Source organism: Eschrichtius robustus, chromosome 3 (assembly GCF_028021215.1).
Source record: "Eschrichtius robustus isolate mEscRob2 chromosome 3, mEscRob2.pri, whole genome shotgun sequence".
NCBI classification, from domain to species: Eukaryota; Metazoa; Chordata; class Mammalia; order Artiodactyla; family Eschrichtiidae; genus Eschrichtius; species Eschrichtius robustus.
The window spans coordinates 129,022,125-129,041,948 of NC_090826.1; the positions used below are offsets into that span (position 1 = coordinate 129,022,125).

Below are 19,824 nucleotides of genomic sequence, written 5' to 3' on the forward strand. Positions count from 1 at the left end.
TTCATTGAAGCTCCATTTACAATAGCCAGGACATGGAAGCAACCTAAATGTCCATCGACAGATGAATGGATAAAGAATATGTGGCACATATATACAATGGAATATTACTCAGCCATAAAAAGAAACGAAATTGAGTTATTTGTAGTGAGGTGGATGGACCTAGAGACTCATACAGAGTGAAGTAAGTCAGAAAGAGAAAAACAAATACCATATGCTAACATATATATGGAATCTAAAAAAAAAAAGGTTCTGAAGAACTTAGAGGCAGGATAGGAATAAAGACGCAGACCTAGAGAGTGGACTTGAGGACATGGGAAGGGGGAAGGGTAAGCTAGGACGAAGTGAGAGAGTGGCGTGGACTTATATATACTACCAAATATAAAATAGATGGCTAGTGGGAAGCAGCTGCATAGCACAGGGAGATCAGCTCGGGGCTTTGTGACCACCTAGAGGGGTGGTATATAGGGAGGGTGGGCGGGAGATGTAAGAGGGAGGAGATACGGGGATATATGTATATGTATAGCTGATTCACTTTGTTATACAGCAGAAACTAACACACCATTGTAAAGCAATTATACTCCAATAAAGATGTTTACAAAAAAAAAAAAGATCTTAGCAGCTTCGAAATACATATACCGTGTTGTTGACCATAATCATAATACTGTACATTAGCTCTCCAGAACTTAACCCATCTTCTAACTGCAAGTTTGTACCCTTTACTATGGTCCATTTTGCATTGAGTTTTGTATATTTTTGTATTCATTCATTCATTCAGCTAGCTAGCTGCACTGGGTCTTAGTTGCGGCATGTGGGATCTTCGTTGTGGCATGTGGGATCTAGTTCCCTGAACAGGGATCGAACCCTGGGCCCCCTGCGTTGGGAGTGCAGAATCTCATCCACTGGACCACCAGGGAAGTCCCAAGTTTTGTATATCTTTCTATATTCTGTTCTGTTGATCTGTTTAACACTGTTATTACAGTGTCTTCATTGCTGCTTTATAAGTCTTGAAATCAGGTGACGTTGGCCCTCCAACATTATTTTTCTTTTTAAAATTCTTTTGCTTATTGTAGAAAAATTCCCTCTGAGGTTTTGTTTGGGATTGCTTTGAATCTGCAGATAAACTTGGCAAGAATTGACATCTTATTATTGGGTCTTTTGACTCACAGACATGGCCTATCTCCATTTATCTAGGTCTTCTTTAATGTTTTGTAGTTTTCAGTATACAAATATTGCACAATTTTTGTCAGATATATCCCTAAGTATTTCCTAGTTTTAATTGCTGTTATAAGTTGTACTTTAATTTCTGATTGTTCGTTGCTACTATGCACTGATATAATTGATTTTTGTATATTGATCTTGTATACAACCTTGTTTAACTCTCTTCTTAGTTCCAGTAGCTTTTCTTAGACTTAGTCAGATTTTCTACGTATATGATCATGTCAGCAAATAGTTTTATTTCATGCTTCCCCATCTGACTTCCTTTTTTTTCCCCCCCCTTGTCTTGCTGCACTGGCTTAGAAATTTTAGGACAGTGTTGAACAGAAGTGGTGAGAGTTGATAGCCTTTCTTTGTTCTTTAGAACATGGGTTAAGCATTCAGTCTTTTACCATTAAGTATGATGTTGCTATAGGTTTTTGTTTTTTATTAATAGACTTTATTTTTTTTTAAATAGGTTGTAATAGATGCCCTTTATCAGGCTGAGTCTTAGTTTCCTGAGAAGATTTTATCAGGAATGGGTGTTGTGTTTTGTCAGATACTTTTTCTGCATATATTGAGATAATTGTGTGTTTGTTTTAGTTTACTATATGGTGAAATGCCTCTATTGAGTTTTGAAGGTTAAACCACCTCTGCATTCCTGCGATAAAGATATTTAAATAATAAAAAAGTGTTTTTCACACATTTCTTACTTAGTTCCATTTCTGGTGCTGTTCATTCTTTTCTGTAGATCCAGCCTTCTGTCTGGTAACTTTTTTTTTCTTTTTTTTCTCCTGTTTGAAGGACTTAACATTTCTTAGAGTGTAGATCTGCTAATGATGAATTATTTCATCTTTCTTAAGTCTGAGAAACTCTTGTTGGTCATTTTTGAAAGTATTTTTGCTGGATATAGAATTCTAGGTTATCAGTTTTTTCTTTTAATACTTTAAGCATGTGGCTGCAACATTTTCTCACTTGGCATGGTTTCCAACAAGGATTCTGCTCTAATTTTTTTTTTTTTTTTTTTTTATAAACCTCTTAGTTCCTCTTAGTTTAAACCAGGGATTGAACCCACACCCTTGGCAGTGAAAGCACAGAGTCCTAACCACTGGCTGCCAGGGAATTCCCTCTGCTCTAACTCTTATGTTTGTTTCTCTTATTGCTTTTCAGATTTTCTCTTTATCATTAGTTTTGAACAATTTTATTATGATGTGCTTTGGTATGGTTTAGTTCATATTTCTTATGCTTGGACTTCGTTGAGTCTTTCGCATCTGTATTTATAGTTTTCATCAGATTTTGTAAGATTCTGGCCATTATTTTTCCTTTCACCCCACCGCCTTGGGCGACACCAGTTACACAGATTAGGCTGCCTAACTCTGTCTCAGGCCTTATCTTTCATGTCTCTATATTTAATCTTTTTACTTGTTGAACATATAGAATGCAGTTATATAAAATAATATTTTTATCCACTAATTCTGATACCTGGGTCAGCTAGATTGGTTTCAGTTGATTGATTCTTCTCTTCAGTATGGTTCATATTTTCCTGCTTCTTTGCCTGCGTAGTTTTTAATTGAATTGTTCAATGTGGATTTTGCCTTCTTGGGTGCTGGATATTTTTCCATTTTTTAAAATAAACATTCTTTAGATTTGCTTGGGACTCAGTTACCAGAAACAGTGTGATTTAAAGTCTAGCATGTGAGAATTGGTGCTATTCCCAGTCCCTCCTGAGCAACAGGCACTGTTCCCTCTGATTATTTCAGATGGTTCTTTCCTGGCTTTGGGTGGTTTCCTCACACACGTACATATTGATACTCTGCTGAATACACAAGGGGGAACAGATCCTCTGCAGATCTGTAGCATTTTCTCTTTGTATACCTCTCTTCTTTCCAGTATTATATCCTAGCTACCTTGGTCATCCTGAATGCCCAGCTTCATTTCTTCAACTTAGGGAGTCTCCCAGCCTCCACTTGGACTCTCTTCTGAGTTCCCTTCTCAGTGCTGTGACCTGGGAGCTCTCCAGGCAGTAAGCTCAGGAAGCCATAGGGCTCACTTCATTTCTTTCCTCTCTGTTAGGGATCACATCAATTCAGTATCTTAAGTTCTTGTTTTATTTATATATAAGTAAAATTACACACACCTACCTGCACTGGACGGTATATATAAACACATTACATATGCATGTGTACAGCAAAGTGATTCAGGTTATATATATATATATAAATTCTTTTTCCTACTCTTTTCCATTATGGTTTATTAGTTCCCTGTGCTATACAGTAGGACCTTGTTGTTTATCTATTTTATATATAGTAGTTTGTATCTGCTCATCCCAAACTCCTAATTTATCCCTCTCCACCCCTCTTACCCTTTCGGTAAAACCACAAGTTTGTCCTCTGTTTGAGTCTGTTTCTGTTTTGTAAATAAGTTCATTTGTGTCATGTTTTAGATTCTACATATAAGTGATATCATATGGTATATGTCTTTCTCTTTCTGACTTCACTTAGTATGATAATCTCCAGGTCCGTCCATGTAGCTGCAAATGGCATTATTTCATTCTTTTTTATGGCTGAGTAGTATTGCATTGTGATACATGCCACATCTTTATCCATTCATCTGTCGATGGACATTTAAGTTGCTTCCATGTCTTGGCTATTGTAAATAGTGCTGCTATGAACATAGGGGTGGGGTGCATGTATCTTTTCAAATTAGAGATTTCTCTGCATATATGCCCAGGGGTGGGATTGCTGAAAGTGCCCACATATAACTGGCAAACCATTAGAGTGCAATTGGCTTTTCTGATTTATCCAGTCTTATTGTTTATGGCTATAAATTCTTTGTCTTTAGAAATGCATAATCTTTTATAGAAATAGGTACATTGTGATAGTTTGTTCTTATCTTTGATTGAATTATCTTTTGAATGCATTTGTACTAACTTCAATCGTGTATTTATGATTTACTTTTGGAGGGGGGGGGTAGTAAGTACTATAAAGCCTTCTTGGGTTTTATACTGGAGAGGCTCATAGGATATGAAAGAATAAATTTATTCTCTATTCTAATGGCCTGAGAAGCTGACTCTCTGGCCATCTTTCTTACCTCAGAATATACCCAGTATGTACTTTGTTTATCTGTTTGGTGAAAGAGCATGTACTGAAGGGCATACCATATAGGCAGTAGTTTATTAATAGTGGAAGGAGAAACTTTGTACAGAATTTTGAACCTTAAAAAGAACTATTCAAACTTGAATTTTATTATATATTTGCAGGAATTTTCTTATTCTTTTTTTTTGTTTTTGGAAATTCCTTATAATTTAAAGGAAATTTTTTAGTTTATTTAACTTTTAAGTAGGAAAATTAAGGTTCGTTTTGTGATTATTTCCAGGCTCTAATGTTTTGTGGTGGCTGAGTTGAATTAGATATTCTGTCACCCTATGGTTAAATTGTGTTATGTTACTTTGTTTTCCTTATGTAAGCCAATGGACAAGGTGAACTGCCCTATCTTGTTCATTTTGTTTACTTAGAAAATTGAACATTTTAATACATTTGCTTAGTGGTATTTCTCTATAGTGAATTGTTTGTTCATATAGCATTAATGTTTAGGTTTCTGCAAGTTTTTTTCTTCAATTTGTTAACTTCTTACATAATAACATTTGCATTTTGTCAAATGTTGAGATATTTTCACTGTTGACTCTCAACTTAATATTTTTAACTACAGTATTCCTCTCATGCTTTGTGAATATTTGGTAGGTTTGCTTCTGAAATGCTTAATGTGAAGTACATGCCTGTGTTCTAGGTAAAGTTGAAACTTTATTCAAAACAAAGGAGAAATGTAAACAGGCAGTAGAATTCTGTAAGAACACCGAGTTCTGGGCTGGAGATATAAATTTGGCATGATCGGTTGGTAGTTGAAGCCTTAGAATTGGATGAGATTTCCTACAGAGATGAATTTAGAAGGAGAAAGAAGTTGAGGATAGGATGGGTAGCACAGAAGGAAGGATTGGCCTTAAATGGAATGGGAGGAAAGATACACTTCCTTTATTGCAGTGGTTCTGAAGACTGCTTACATATTAGAATTGACTGAGGAGCATTTTCAAAGTAAGGATTGATGATCAGATCCCACCTCACATCCCTAGAAACTTTTTTTTTTTTAGTAAATTTATTTATTTTTGGCTACATTGGGTCTTCCTTGCTGTGCACAGGCTTTCTCTAGTTGCAGTGAGCAGGGGCTACTCTTCGATGTGGTGCGCGGGCTTCTCATTGCAGTGGCTTCTCTTTGTTGCAGAGTATGGGCTCTAGGCGCACAGGCTTCAGTAGCTGTGGCATGCGGGCTCAGTAGTTGTGGCTCACAGGCTTTAGAGCACAGGTTCAGTAGTTGTGGCGCAGGGGCTTAGTTGCTCCACGGCATGTGGGATCTTCCCAGACTAGGGCTCAAACCTTTGTCGCCAGCATTGGCAGGCAGATTCTTAACCACCATGCCACCAGGGAAGTCGGAAACTGGTATGTTTTAAATCCCCAGGTGATTTTAATGTGTGACAAGAATTAAGGACCGACCACTGCTTAGCATATATCTGTTTGTAGTAAGTCAGTGAGTCTTGAACTTTTGTATTTTTCAGAATCACTGGGAGGGCTTTCTAAGGCACAGTGGTGGGCCCCATCCTCAGTTTGATTCAGTAGGTATGGGTTGCAGCCTGAGAATTTGCATTTCTAACAAGTTTCTAGATGATGCTGAGAACCACTGTAACAGTAGGTGAAGGAAAGGAAACCCTTAGGAAAGATGGATGTAGATGTCGGTGGCCTTGTAGGTTTCCCCCTAGGAAGTTTAAGGAGTTTCTTTCTTAATGTTGTTGCTTTGTTTGTGATGTAGGCACGTGAGGGTCTCCACTAAGAGTGCTGCATGAGTAGTTGTAGGGTTAGGAGGAGGGGTTTGAGGATTCTTAGGTGTTAAAATTGCCATCAAATGAGGGTGAAAGAACAAGTTGACTTTTTATTATATGTCAGTTACTTTTTTTTCACCTGAAGGAAGATCTCCTTGAGTTCTAAGTTTGTCGTCTAATGAATATGCATTGTCCTCTTTTGTCACTGGAGGTGAATATTCTTCCTGTATATCTTTGTCCATGTTATTGGTGAAAATATGTCAACAGGATAGATTCTTGGAGTATATAGATAGCTCTCTTCACACTGTCATCGTTAGCACCCTTGGGATAAAATTAATTATATACATTCTGCCACATATGATTGTAAGCCATCTTATATTCATTAATGTAGTTCTTTTGGTTGCAGGTGAGTCGTTTTCACAATTTATTTCAAGGAAAGACGGTCTATCGTAAATGTATACTTGGAGAAGCTAAGTGATTACAGTTACATGAGGAGGCGGCGGCATGGTGTAAATGGACTGACCCAGAAGTCCTGATTTCAAATCCAATCTTGTTTACCCATGAACATCAGTTTCCTTATCTGTAAAATCAGAATACTAACTGTATTATAAAGTTACTAGACTGAAATGAGATAACAGATGTGAAAATTGTTGATAAATTTTATGGAACGCCATAAATATTGTGGCAGGTGATATGAATATAAAATCACGTCTCTGCATGTGATGCTTATTCTGCAATTGACAAATGTAAAACTAGTACATAAAATGATTTTTATGATGGTAGGGTCTACACAGGCATTCCTTAACTTTGAATGCTTTTTGCATTATATACTATTCTGTGTTATCTTTAGCTCCCATGCTTTTAGTTGTTGATGGTTTATTGGTAGAATTCACCGCCTCCTGTCCTACTTCCACCCTGAAGACAAAATAAACAAAACAAACAAAAAATCCAACTCCTAAGGTTGATAATGTACACCTCATTAAATTGAAGGGAAATAGTATGAGACCTAATTTGTGTCTTTTGCCCTGTTTATTAATAAACTAGTTGTTAATTGGGATACATTAGTTCCAAAGATGAACATTCTCTTTGTATATGAATGTTCATTAAAATACTATGTACTTCTAATAACTTCTCATATACACAGAGACTTGTTTTGACAAGTGTACACCATTTCTTGAACACTTACTCCATAGCCATGAAATAGAATATTGTTTTTATGTACCTTGGGTTTATAAAGAAGTATTCTACTCTTTGCAGAATGCAGAGAAAATAGAATGTTCTTTCTATTCTAAACTGTTAAACTAATAGATCTTTGTTAGACACATACTGCCTGAAAACACAGGCATGCAGTTTATAGGGAAACTATGTTATTCTTCTGTCACGTTTGGATTCCAAATGTGTAAGCTGATCATGCCAGTCATCTCAGTCCTATGAAGTCGAATGATATTTGTTTATTAAATAGAAAGACATTATCCATAGATTCACTGTATTTGAACTGTTCATCTCAGTATGGATTAAAACCCTTATTCTCTATAGTGTAGTTAAATGGTTACAAATCATAAAAAATATACTCACCAAGCACATGGAAGCTTATTTTGATTAATTTTGTCACATTTTGGTTGTTGGAATTTTACAGTATTAAACAGGCTCTTGTTGATGTGAGTTATTGAAGATTGATTTAATTTCTCATGTTTTTATTTTTCAGAATTTCTGTGAACATTTGAATTTACTAACAGCTTTTAGTAAACTAATTCTAAAGTTTTCCTCCTTGTTTTTCTTTCTTATGTGCATCTTAAAGACTGGTTTTAAGGGGTGTGGCAGGACGTTCTGGACTCGATGAGTTTCCACTGAAATGTCGGAGAAGTCAGGCCAGAACACAAAAGCAAAGGATGGGAAAAAGTATGCGACACTCAGTTTATTTAATACTTACAAGGGTAAATCATTAGAAACTCAGAAAACCACAGGTGAGTAAAATCAAATGGCATTTCTATTTTTTATAGTTTTCATGGTTTTGTTTTATTACTATAAATGACACACTAGAGCTATTGCTATTAGGATCTAGGGCAAACATATGTTAATGCAGGCCTGTTTACATTGGGCTTTTTATATACGTACACATCTTTGAAGGGATATGAATTTTTTAAAGTTGAAAATTTATAAATGTTTTAAAATATGTTTTTTTTTCCTGTTTGTTATCAGAAAATAAATAAAACTATGTGGTTCCAAAAGGGAGACTTGGTCAATGAGATTAATAGGCATAAAGCTATGTATTAGTGGATTTATTCTACCACTTTTAGTTATGGACTAGAGAGAGTCCTGTGGTTCTTAGTTTTGTTTTTTAATACCTTGAACCCAGTGTTTACAGTGAAGAGTGAAAACTGGACCATGTACACATGATACTGTATGGTGCATTAACTGTTCATTATGTACATAAAGGTAGCATATTTCTTCTTTTCTAAAATTTATTTTCAAGTATAGTTGATTTACAGTGTTGTGTTAATTTCTGCTGTAGAGCAAAGTGATTCAGTTATACATATACATACAATCTTTTTTCATATTATTTTCCATTATGGTTTATCACAGGATATTGAATACAGTAGGACCTTGTTGTTTATCCATTATGTATTTAATAGTTTGCATCTGCTAACCCCAAACTCCCAGTTCACCCCCCCTCACTCCACCCCCCACTCCCCTCCCCCTTGGCAAACACAAGTCTGTCCTCTATGTCTGTGAGTCTGTTTCATATCATGTTTATTCTTTAATGTACGAAGTTTCGAGTTTAAAATCGATTCCCTGGAAAAATTAGAAAACAGCACTGTCAGTGTTTTCTTTTTCGTAGTTTATAGGGTTGGTTCAGTTGTTAGAATTTTTTTTTTTTAATGTGTGTTCTATTTTATTTATTTTCTGTATACTCTATTTATTTATTTATTTATTTATTTTTGGCTGCCTTGGGTCTTTGTTGCTGCACGCAGGCTTTCTCTAGTTGTGGCGAGCGGGGGCTACTCTTCATTGTGGTGCCCAGGCTTCTCATTGCGGTGGCTTCTCTTGTTGCAGAGCATGGGCTCTAGGTGCGCGGGCTTCAGTAGTTGTGGTGCGCGGGCTCAGTAGTTGTGGCTCACGGGCTTAGTTGCTCCGCGGCATGTGGGATCTTCCTGGACCAGGGCTTGAACCCGTGTCCCGTGCATCAGCAGGCAGATTCTTAACCACTACGCTACCAGGGAAGCCCGGAAACGTGGAGTCTTAACCACTGGACTGCCAGGGAAGTCCCAGTTGTTAGAATTTTTAAAGCATCTGTTCAGTGGCTTGATAGTTAATTTTAGTATAATTTCTACATTGGGTATGTTGCAGGTGTGTGGCTTAGTTTTAATTTTTTCATTTTAAAATAGAAAATAATAATTCAAGATCCCATTAATTCCTGTTGTCTTTTTATTTTGTTTTAAGAATAAAATAGTTACTAAGAAAGTTGATGTTATTGATCTTTAGTTGCAGCTCGACATGGATTACAGAGTCTTGGAAAAGTTGGTATATCACGGCGTATGCCTCCACCTGCTAACCTCCCAAGTCTCAAAGCGGAAAACAAAGGCAACGATCCTAATGTGAACATCGTACCTAAAGATGGCACAGGATGGGCATCAAAACAAGAGCAACACGAAGAAGAAAAGTGAGTCAAAGTCTATTAAAGAATGAAATCATTCCCCTTTCTTTGTGGGAACTTATGTTTGAGTTCCTTACGTTCTAGGTGTTGTGCTATGCCCTTTAAAGTGTTTTATATAGTCAACTTTTGTGTAATTTTTCCTATGTGTGGGTTTAGTGGCAGTATTTTTATGTGTCAGGGTAGAACAGTTGACAGAATTGCTAATCACAGTTTTCCTTGTATCATACACTGTCGGGCTCCCTCCTATCCCATCCTCACCAAATCAGGCATTCTCTTTCTAAAATGATTTAAGAGTTGATTCTGTTAACTACTTTTCATGAAGCTAAGAGTTTCTGTCTGCCTGATTCATTGAAACTATACCTGATGCACATCATAGGTGCTCAAGTAATATTATTTGAATGAATAAAGAATTCACAAGAACGCTGGCGTGGAATTAGTAATATCCTGCTTAATCATCATTCATTCAATAAATATTTAGCATTCTGTGTCACGGATTATTCAGGGCTCTTGGTTTATTAAATGACTAAGCTAAGTAGTGGTAGTTTTTAAAAATAAGACAAGAACGTGAGTACTTAGTGCTTTTTGCCTATATCTGTTACTAAATTTCTTTATTCTGGTTTGGGGAGCTTTATATAATAAATACAACTGCTTGGGTGAAGTTTACTAAAGACTTATTGTTCTCTACTTCTTAGTTGTTATAGAATTATTTTATAGTAGCAAGTCAGTTTTAGGTCTAAGTATACCAGAAATATATTGCATTTCTTAAGCCTGTTAACTGCCTTTTTCATTTTTAAGCCTTAACTCATTACAAGAATTGAATAAAACTGTAGACCCTTTTAAAACACCTTTTACTCATGGGGATGCATCAGGCAAGTTGCTGTTACCTCTTTTGATTAACAGTAATATGTACAGTGGTGAAAATGTTGACTGCCAAATGGAGAGCTTGCTTAGCCTTAGCCCCTGGTTAATCCCACCAATCCAGGCTGTATGTATGACTATAATGTTATTTCTAATTATAAATGTTCACTTCTTCAAAACAAATTTTTGGTAGCTATGTTCAATAATGAGTGCTTCTTTTTTTTCTTTCTTTCTTTCTCTTCTTTCCTTCCTTCCTTCCTTCCTCCCCTCCTCCCTCCCTCCCTCCCTCCCTCCCTCCCTTCCTCCCTTCCTCCCCTCTTTTCTTTCCAAAATTAAAAACAAAGCTGTCATCTCCTTGGGTTATTCATGGGTAGAAATGAAAGGGGACAAAAATAGCTGTACTTCATTTAAAGGAATGTTGGAGAGGGGAAACATGGTGGGGTGCATCTGAGTAAATGTGTAGCCAAAATAATTTGTATACAAATTCAGCGTAAATGCAATATTTATTTTATTTAAACATATAATATCTGAAATAATGGATTCATATTTTTTTTAAGAGCACCAGAAGTTCCACCAGCACAACCAAAACCTGGGGTTGCAGCTCCCCCAGAAGTAGCACCTGCTCCCAAATCATGGGCCAGTAACAAGCAAGGTGGGCAAGGAGATGGTAAGTGGACATTAGCTGGGGAAACTGGTTAGGCTTGATAGTTACTGAACAGCCATGCAGGAGGTAAGGGGCGAATTGTGGTGTTTTGGCAGGGGTAGAGAACACTGTCAAAAGATATTATCAGGCCCTGAAAAAAAGGGTCTTGTAAAAATTCTCTTGGGCTAGTTAAGTTTCAGTGTTAAGAGCCATGTATGAGCCAATAATAGGGATTAAAGAAGGAATCTTTAAGGTACCTTGTGCCCCACATTACTCTGTCTTTACCCTACATGACCAGACAAAATCTTATGCCTTCAGCTCTGAGACATAAAAGTATCCAGACGTTATGTTGATTGCTAGAAACCATATTATTTTCCATCTGTGCCCCTAAACCTCTTCTGTTTCAAACATGCTGTTCACGATTTCCGTGGTAGAGAAGACCTAGAGAGTAGCCATAAAGCACAGTAGCTGTAATACTTCCCTCCCTGCTAGGAATGATTGGAATCCCCAACAAAACTTAATTTTCCCACTTGCAAAACATGTCTATAAAACATTGTATGGAAAAACCCATCTGGGCCCTCAAGCTAATAAAATCAGCTCTTTTAAATTTATGGAAGTATAAAAATAAATAGGCGGGCAGGTAGGTAGATAGGTGAATGAGTGAATAGTGAGGTGCAATCAGTATCTCCGCAATAAATTAAAATGAAGCATTTTAGTCTCACCGTGATACTTGTAGTGTTGATTCATAAATTCTGTTTTAGCAATATTATTTGAACTGATTCTTAGAGCTATTTATTAGTAAAGGAATTTTACTTATATTGAAAATGAAAGGAGTCGTAATAAAAGAGAAACAGAAGTGAAATTCTCCTTACTTGCCTCATTATCTTTAATGAGTCACTGGAACAGTGTCTGGCGATTCCTTTCTTAGATTTTTATTTCCTCATGGCTGTTCATTAACTTTCCAAGGGATTCTAATTCTAGATAAATTTAAAAGTTTTATGGATACGAACAGTCACCATTGAAATGCGGAATAAATTATCAAAAAAAGACAGAGAGCTCTATCCTGGGAGGGTTTTTGAATTATCTTCAGTATAAAAGTTACATGTAATTTTTTTAAAAAAAAATCCATAGGAATCCAGGTGAATAGTCATTTTCAGCAAGAATTTCCCAGCCTGCAGGCAGCTGGGGATCAAGAAAAAAAAGAAAAAGAATCAACTGATGACAGCTATGGACCTGGACCCAGTTTACGCCCACCAAGTAAGAATACTTTCTATTTAATAAAAATACAGAATAAGATTATATTTGTGTTTTATCTTGTGATATAACCTCCTGTCTGCTATTGCTGTATGTATGATGACTCACCTAGTTTGAAAAGGCAGATAGTAACTGTAGTTGCTTGTCACTCAAGTATGGTTTTTACATGAACAGCATCAGTTTAACTTGAGAACTTGTTGGAAGTATATGTCTTGGGCCTCACACCCAACTTACTAAATCAAAAGTCAGCATTTTAACAAGATGCCTAGGTGACTTGTTTGCACATCAATATTTGGTCATTTTTACAATAGTAAAATTTTTTAGCACACCTCCCCAATATGCAAATATTTGTTTATAATTTATATCCATTCATTTGCTTTCTATTAATATTCTGAACTCAAACCAAGGAACCAATCAATTTGGATAGTAAGAGATACTTGTATTATGTACATTATAAAGCAGAAACTAAAAATAGAAATATAAAATCTTTGAGAGATTTTAAAACATCTTATTAATTATATTGGATTCAGTGTTGTTACCAAATATCTCAAAGAAACCTGTACCATGTACAGGGAAGTTCCTATTTACAGTAATGGTTACAAATCCATGTTTTTGATAACCTAATACATTTTCTATCTCTTTGGCTCATTTCTTGCCAGGTCTGGGTAAATCACCTTTTTTAATTTTTATTTTTAATTACTGTAATGCGGTTGATGAGTTTGTATTAGGAATAGATGTGTCAGCTCCACTGTTCTCTTGTTTAGTTTCTTTTCACCAGTTACCTGTTGCTGTGTAACAAATTTGGCAACTTAAAAAGACAAACTGAACTGGGCTTACCATTTCACACAGTATCTGAGGGTCAGGAATCTGGGAGCCACTTAGCTGGGGGTTCTAGCTCAGGTTTTGTTGGTTCTCTGTCAACAGAATTGCAGTGAAACTGTCATCTGATGCTGACTTGACTAGGGCTGCTGTTTTAAGCTCTCTTATGGTGGCTCATTTGTATGTGGGCGGCTCACAACGGATTTCCTCAGAAAAAATAAGGAGGGACAGACAGACATCTCTCACCCAAGATGGAACCCCTAGGCTTTCATAGCCTGTTCTCAGAGAAGACAGCCAACACTTCTGCCTTATTCTACAGGTTACACAGACCAGTCCTGGTACACTGCTGAGAGGGGACTACACAGGGTGTGAATAGCAGGAGGTAGAGACCATTCGAACCAAACAGGGTTTCCTTGTAACACCATTTATCTCTTTTATTTGGTTAAGTGTAGTTGAATCAGGTAATTCAGTCACTAAATCTGCTCACTTGGGCACATGTAACTAGCAATGGTAGACTGAAAACGAATGAGAGCGTGCATCACTGTCAATCCTTCTGGGTTATGGAACTCCCTCCCCCCTTCTTCAGGACACCTCAGGTATAACAGTGATTTTAATCTCTGTATCAAAAATTGGTGAAGCTTAATAGGGAAGTTCTAATATTTTCTTCCCTGACCCCAGTATTTGCTTTTGGTGGTACCCTCTGAGGCAGGGGTCCCCAACCCTTGGGCCGCAGATCGGTACCAGTCCACAGCGTGTTAGGAACCAGGCCGCACAGCAGGAGGTAAGTGGCCGGCGAGCGAGGAAGCTTCATCTGCCGCTCCCAATCACTCGCATTACCACCCGAACCATTACCCCCCCCCTCCCCCCGTTCGTGGAAAAATTGTCTTCCATGAAACCGGTCCCTGGTGGCAAAAAGGTTGGGGACCGCTGCTCTGAGGTACATCGTCTCTGCTTTGGAAGCCACTGCTCTTGACTACCTAAACACCTTCAAAGTCTAAATTTCTAGTACAGCCTAGGTTAGACTTTCACTATTCCTTCACTATGCTTACTTGCTTAACTTCTCTTGAAATGTGCCTAGTTTGGTTTCACTCTGTTCCATTTTCAGATTTTTTTCTTATTTTCTCTCTCTCTTCATACCAGATGTTGCTTGTTGGAGAGATGGTGGTAAATCTGCTAGTTCACCTTTAACATCTGACCAAGATGAAAAGTCTGGCCAGGATGAAAGCACAGCTGGAACATCAGAACAAAATGATATCCTCAAAGTGGTGGAAAAGAGGATAGCTTGTGGTCCTCCACAGGCTAAACTGAATGGACAACAGCCTGCCCTTGCTTCCCAATACAGAGCTATGATGCCTTCTTACGTGAGTATTGTTGAGTCAGCAAGTGGTTAAATAAGAGGTTTTTGATCTGGATTCCAAGGAAAGAATTGGAATGGGAAAAAGTTGAGGTCTTTATTTTCATTAACGTCTAACTAAAAATTAAAATTTTCTTTGATTATGAATTTAGGAATCAAATCGCAGAAAGTATCAGCAGTACCCATGTTTTATCCTTAGGGATCATAGGTATTTTCATATCACATTACATTGTTTTTAGGTATTGCAAATATTGTTTATACTCAGCATTACTTCAAAATAGTTATTAGTGTTATTTAATGAAGCACATACATTACTGTATCACAAATTTGTTTTTTAAATATTGTGGTAACAGAATTTTAGTATAATTGTTTCCTTAGTAATACTGTGTTTTTAATTATGCATTTAAAAACATTTCTGTGAGAAGAGGTCCATAAGATTTATCAGACTGCCAGAGGGGTTGTTCATGGCACAAGAAAAGGTTAATACCTGCTTCAGTTATAAAGTTTTTATTAGTATACCTTGAATTTTTTTTAAAAACTTTTTATAATGGAATATTTTTAACATTCAAAAAAGAAATGATAAAAGAAAGCGTGAACTTTCTTCCTCCCATAACTACCATACATCTTCAACGGTTATCGATTTGTGGTCCATCTTTTTCACCTATTTCTCACCACCTGGCGTTACTAAAATCCTAGATACATCATCTCATCCATATATATTTTAGGTTATATTTTAAAAGATAAAGACTAGGGGAAAATCCACAGTGCCATTACCACACCTAAAAAGAAATTCTTTTTTATTTATTTTATTTTTTATTTTTTGGCTGCATGGGGTCTTTGTTGCTGCGTGCGGGCTTTCTCTAGTTGTGGTGAGCGGGAGCTACTCTTTGTTGAGGTGCATGGGCTTCTCATTGCAGTGGCTTCTCTTATTGCGGAGCACGAGCTCTAGGCGTGCGGACTTCAGTAGTTGCGGCATGTGAGCTCAGTAGTTGTGGCATGTGAACTCAGTAGTTGTGGCTTGCAGGCTCTAGAGCGCAGGCTCAGTAATTGTGGCACACAGGCTTAATTGCTCCGCGGCATGTGGGATCTTCTTGGACCAGGGATCAAACCTGTGTCCCCTGCATTGGCAGGTGGATTCTTAACCACTGCACCACCAGGGAAGTCCCTGAAAATACTTTTTAAAATACCAAGTCAATATTCTAGTTTCCCTGATTATCTCATAATTAGGATCCAGATAACATCTATTCTTGAGATGGTTTATATTTTTCTTAGTAATCTTGTTATCTATGGGTACCTCTTTTCCTTTATCTCTTGTTTTCTTTGGAGCATATCTATTACAATTTATTTGTTTTCCTGTAGAGTTTCTCATAGTCTGTATTTTGCAGATTCCATCTTTGTAGTTTCATTTAATATATACTTCTGAGGGGACTTCCCTGGCGGTCCAGTGGTTAAGACTCCACACTCGCAATACAGGCACGGGTTCGATCCCTGGTCAGGGAACTAAGATCCTGCATGCCACACGGTGCGGGCAAAAAAAAAAAAGAAAGAAAAAAGAAAAGAAACGAAACTTAATAGTGGTTGCTTCTTGGGCAGGGGAAATTTAAAAAATAAACAAATATATATATATACACGCACACACATATATATACTTTTGACCCCCATATTTCCTATAAATTAGTAGTTAGATTTGGTGCCCTCATTCATTCATTTGCTCTCAGTCTACTGTGAAATTATGTGGCAAGTTACGTGTGCTCAAGTAAATAAATTTACATTTTTTGAGAAAACCATTAATCTCAAAGGAAAGAACAATCTAGTTCATACATTTATTTTTCTTATGACTTAACTCCTAAGTAGTCAAGGTCCAACCATATTTTCTATTTTTTCTTTGTATCATTATTACTTAACCATTCTAAGGTAGAGGGAAATAAATTATTAAATACAATTACTTGTTAAATATTTTCTTTAAAAGTTGGGGTGTATGATAAAACAGTCTTATATGCTAACCTGACCTTGAATAATGATTTGCATCCAAATACTTGTCTCCTAAGATTTTTCAAATTGTGCTTTCAAGGACCCCTGCCTGAATTTCCGGGCGTAGGGGTGGAATGGGATAAGGGGGAAGGTAAGAGGGGAGACCAAGTGAGCTTTGTTCCCAATTTCATCAATGAATTTATTCAAATAAAATGTTTCACTAAACAAAAACATTTAAAACACCATTACTATGTGTTGAGAACTTATAGTTGTTTCTGCAATTTTTTTTTTTTTTTTACTTTATTTTTCTGGCTGTGTTGGGTCTTCATTGCTGCGCGCGGGCTTTCTCTAGTTGCGCGAGCAGGGACTACTCTTCGTTGCAGTGCACAGGCTTCTCATTGCGGTGGCTTCTCGTTGCGGAGCACAGGCTCTAGGCACGCGGGCTTCAGTAGTTATGGCACGCGAGCCCTAGAGCGCATGGGCTTCAGTAGTTGCAGTGTGCAGGCTCAGTAGTTGCGGTGTACAGGCTCTAGGACACGCAGGCTTCAGTAGTTGTGGCTCGCAGGCTCTAGAGTGCAGGCTCAGTAGTTGTGGTGCATGGGCTTAGTTGCTCTGTGGCATGTGGGATCTTCCAGGACTAGGAATCAAACCCGTGTCCCCTGCTTGGCAGGCGGATTCTTAACCACTGCACCACCAGGGAAGTCCCCTGTTTCTGCAGTTTTTGTGGCAAATTCCTAAATTTCAAACATTTATTAATACCGCACGAAATTAATATCTATGCCTAAATAATCAGCAGAAGGATCTAATGCAACTTAACCGATGAACATTTGCCTCCAATAGTGTATTTGCTAATTTCGGTGTAAAGTGTGATCCAACCGAAAATTCTCGAGTATTCCCCAAACAAAAAGCTTCTCCTGTTGAGTTTCAGCTGTTGCTTATCTTAATTAACTTTTGCTTCAACCCTACTTAGAAATTTCTTCTTTACACAGCACAATCATATAAACATAGCCTTTCTTCTAGTATAAAGCAATTCCCTCATCAGTTTTTTTTAAAGAAAAGCTAAACTATTTCAGGATATAAATTATGTATTTAAGATAATACAATTTCTTTTTTTTTTTAAACATAATTTAACCTGGATATAGGCAAATAGTAAATAATCAAGCACTCCTTGACATTTCTTCCCTTCCAAATCATAGGATGAATCCCTTGGTGTTATTATTTGTCTTCATAATCTATCTTAGAATTCTCCTAAAGTCAGATTCTCAAAGCCAAGTTCCCGTGGAGAGCATCATCTTTGGGCCTCTGTATATAATTACTATCTGTGTGATGACTCAGAATCCACCTATGCCCTACCCATAGAAAATCTCTCAATTAGCTCCCTACCCACTTCCTCCTTCAGCTCTGTTGGGTTATGGACTATCCTTTTATCTGAACTGAGTTCCTCTTTATCAGCAAATCTGCTTTCAGTTAATCTACTCTTGTATTAGGATGAGGTCTCACATTATATCATTTCTAGTATTGATATTTGAACTTGGTTAAGAAACTGAAGTTTTCTGGGGTGCATGCATGTTGTCGTTTTTACTTTTTCATTTCAGTACGCAGTCATTTTTATGTAACTTTGTTAATGGGATAACAGAAGTTCTTAATAAGATGTGTCCTAGTTATTACCTCTATTTGTAATGACTTGGTGGAGGCAGTAGATTTATAAATGGCTTGTTATTGAGGGTGAATGATCATCTATACCAGTAGACAAAATTAGTTATTGACAGTACTGTTTATTTTAATCATTTCTATAAATTATAATTTCAGGCTTAGTCAGGGTGATCTTTTTTTTTTAAATAACTGAGTAGCTAGATTTTATCAATTTTTGTTTCTTTTATACAGATGTTTCAGCAGTATCCAAGGATGGCCTATCCTCCTCTACATGGTCCCATGAGGTTTCCACCTTCTTTAACTGAAACAAACAAGTAAGACTATTAAATGATTAAAGTTTGCAGGGTATATGTATACTTGTTAAGATTTTCTGGAGGTTGAGTGGATTATGGGGATTTATTATTTGTCCTCAAGGTACATTTGCCATTAACAAGTAATTGGCTAACTTTTGTAAGACAGAACAAAAATACTTTATTCTTCTAAAACTTTAAATCAGTTGACATAAAATTCTGAAAACATATAATTCTGCATAAGAAATATAATTATGTATTGTCTTAAATTTCTGTGTTAATTTTATAATCTCTTCATACACGTCAGGTGCAAAATATTTTGTATATCACGGTATAGAAAACTAATGTTGAATTGAAATGAACTAAATTCCAATCTTCTAATATTTTCCTAATTTAGTATCCTTTTCTTTCATAACCTGTCACTGGTTAGAGGCCTTCGAGGAAGAGGCCCACCTCCTTCATGGGCCTCTGAGCCTGAACGCCCCTCCATCCTTAGTGCGTCAGAACTGAAGGAGCTTGATAAATTTGATAACCTAGATGCTGAAGCTGATGAAGGTTGGGCAGGTAAGAGGCAAGATTAATTAAGCATTTTTAGTTTTTAGATGCTTTGAAACAGTCAATCTGAGTTCTCCTTAATTTAATAGGTGCTCAGATGGAAGTAGATTATACAGAACAGCTGAATTTCAGTGATGATGATGAGCAGGGAAGTAGTAGTCCTAAAGAAAACAGCAGGTAAGTTGTGATATCTCTTACTAATAATAGTATGAATTTGTTGATGTAACATGAGCCATTTATGCAGAGAGGTTTCATTAATAGGTATTTGTTCCCCACTTATAGAATTTCTACATTCTACTCCAAGGATTTTTACTGAGTGGGAAGGCGATTAATGAGCCAAATTTTAAAAGTACAGATAATCAAGGAATTAAGAGTTTGATGTTTCTAAAGAAAATACCTATTTTTAAAAAGAAGCTATTTAGATGTTTGTCATCTAATTGGAGATATTTTGAGAAACAGTATTCGGGACCATTTAAAACTTGTTACTTACTTGACCTGATCCACATTTATAAAATCGGAGAAAAATTACTTGGGTTACAACAGCTGCTTCAAGTCTTTGATTTTTTAAACTTAGCAAGGAGCAATAAGGTCTTGGAAAATAGGAGCTTTTTCTCTTTTTTACTGGAATATAGGGGCATCAGAGTCAGGAATATATGGGTTATGTGACATAAAAATTGGGCTCTTAAGATAAACAGGAGTCTGCACGCACAT

At 36.8% G+C, this 19,824-nt stretch overlaps 1 protein-coding gene across 13 annotated transcripts in view; it reads left to right on the forward strand.

The window, feature by feature from the left end:
- Positions 1–19,824, forward strand: part of PRRC2C (proline rich coiled-coil 2C) — a 99,450-nt gene that overhangs the window by 22,924 nt on the left and 56,702 nt on the right. For 9 of the 13 annotated variants that reach the window (XM_068541242.1, XM_068541235.1, XM_068541246.1 and 6 more), the window contains exons 2-9: positions 7,860–8,025; positions 9,545–9,722; positions 11,132–11,241; positions 12,349–12,474; positions 14,431–14,651; positions 18,500–18,582; positions 18,989–19,122; positions 19,203–19,290. In XM_068541242.1, coding sequence (XP_068397343.1) covers positions 7,914–8,025; positions 9,545–9,722; positions 11,132–11,241; positions 12,349–12,474; positions 14,431–14,651; positions 18,500–18,582; positions 18,989–19,122; positions 19,203–19,290 — 1,052 coding nt within the window. In that variant the 5' untranslated portion in view covers positions 7,860–7,913. The remainder of the gene's footprint in view (positions 1–7,859; positions 8,026–9,544; positions 9,723–11,131; positions 11,242–12,348; positions 12,475–14,430; positions 14,652–18,499; positions 18,583–18,988; positions 19,123–19,202; positions 19,291–19,824) is intronic. The other 4 variants (XM_068541237.1, XM_068541240.1, XM_068541245.1 and 1 more) reach the window with 2 other exon arrangements.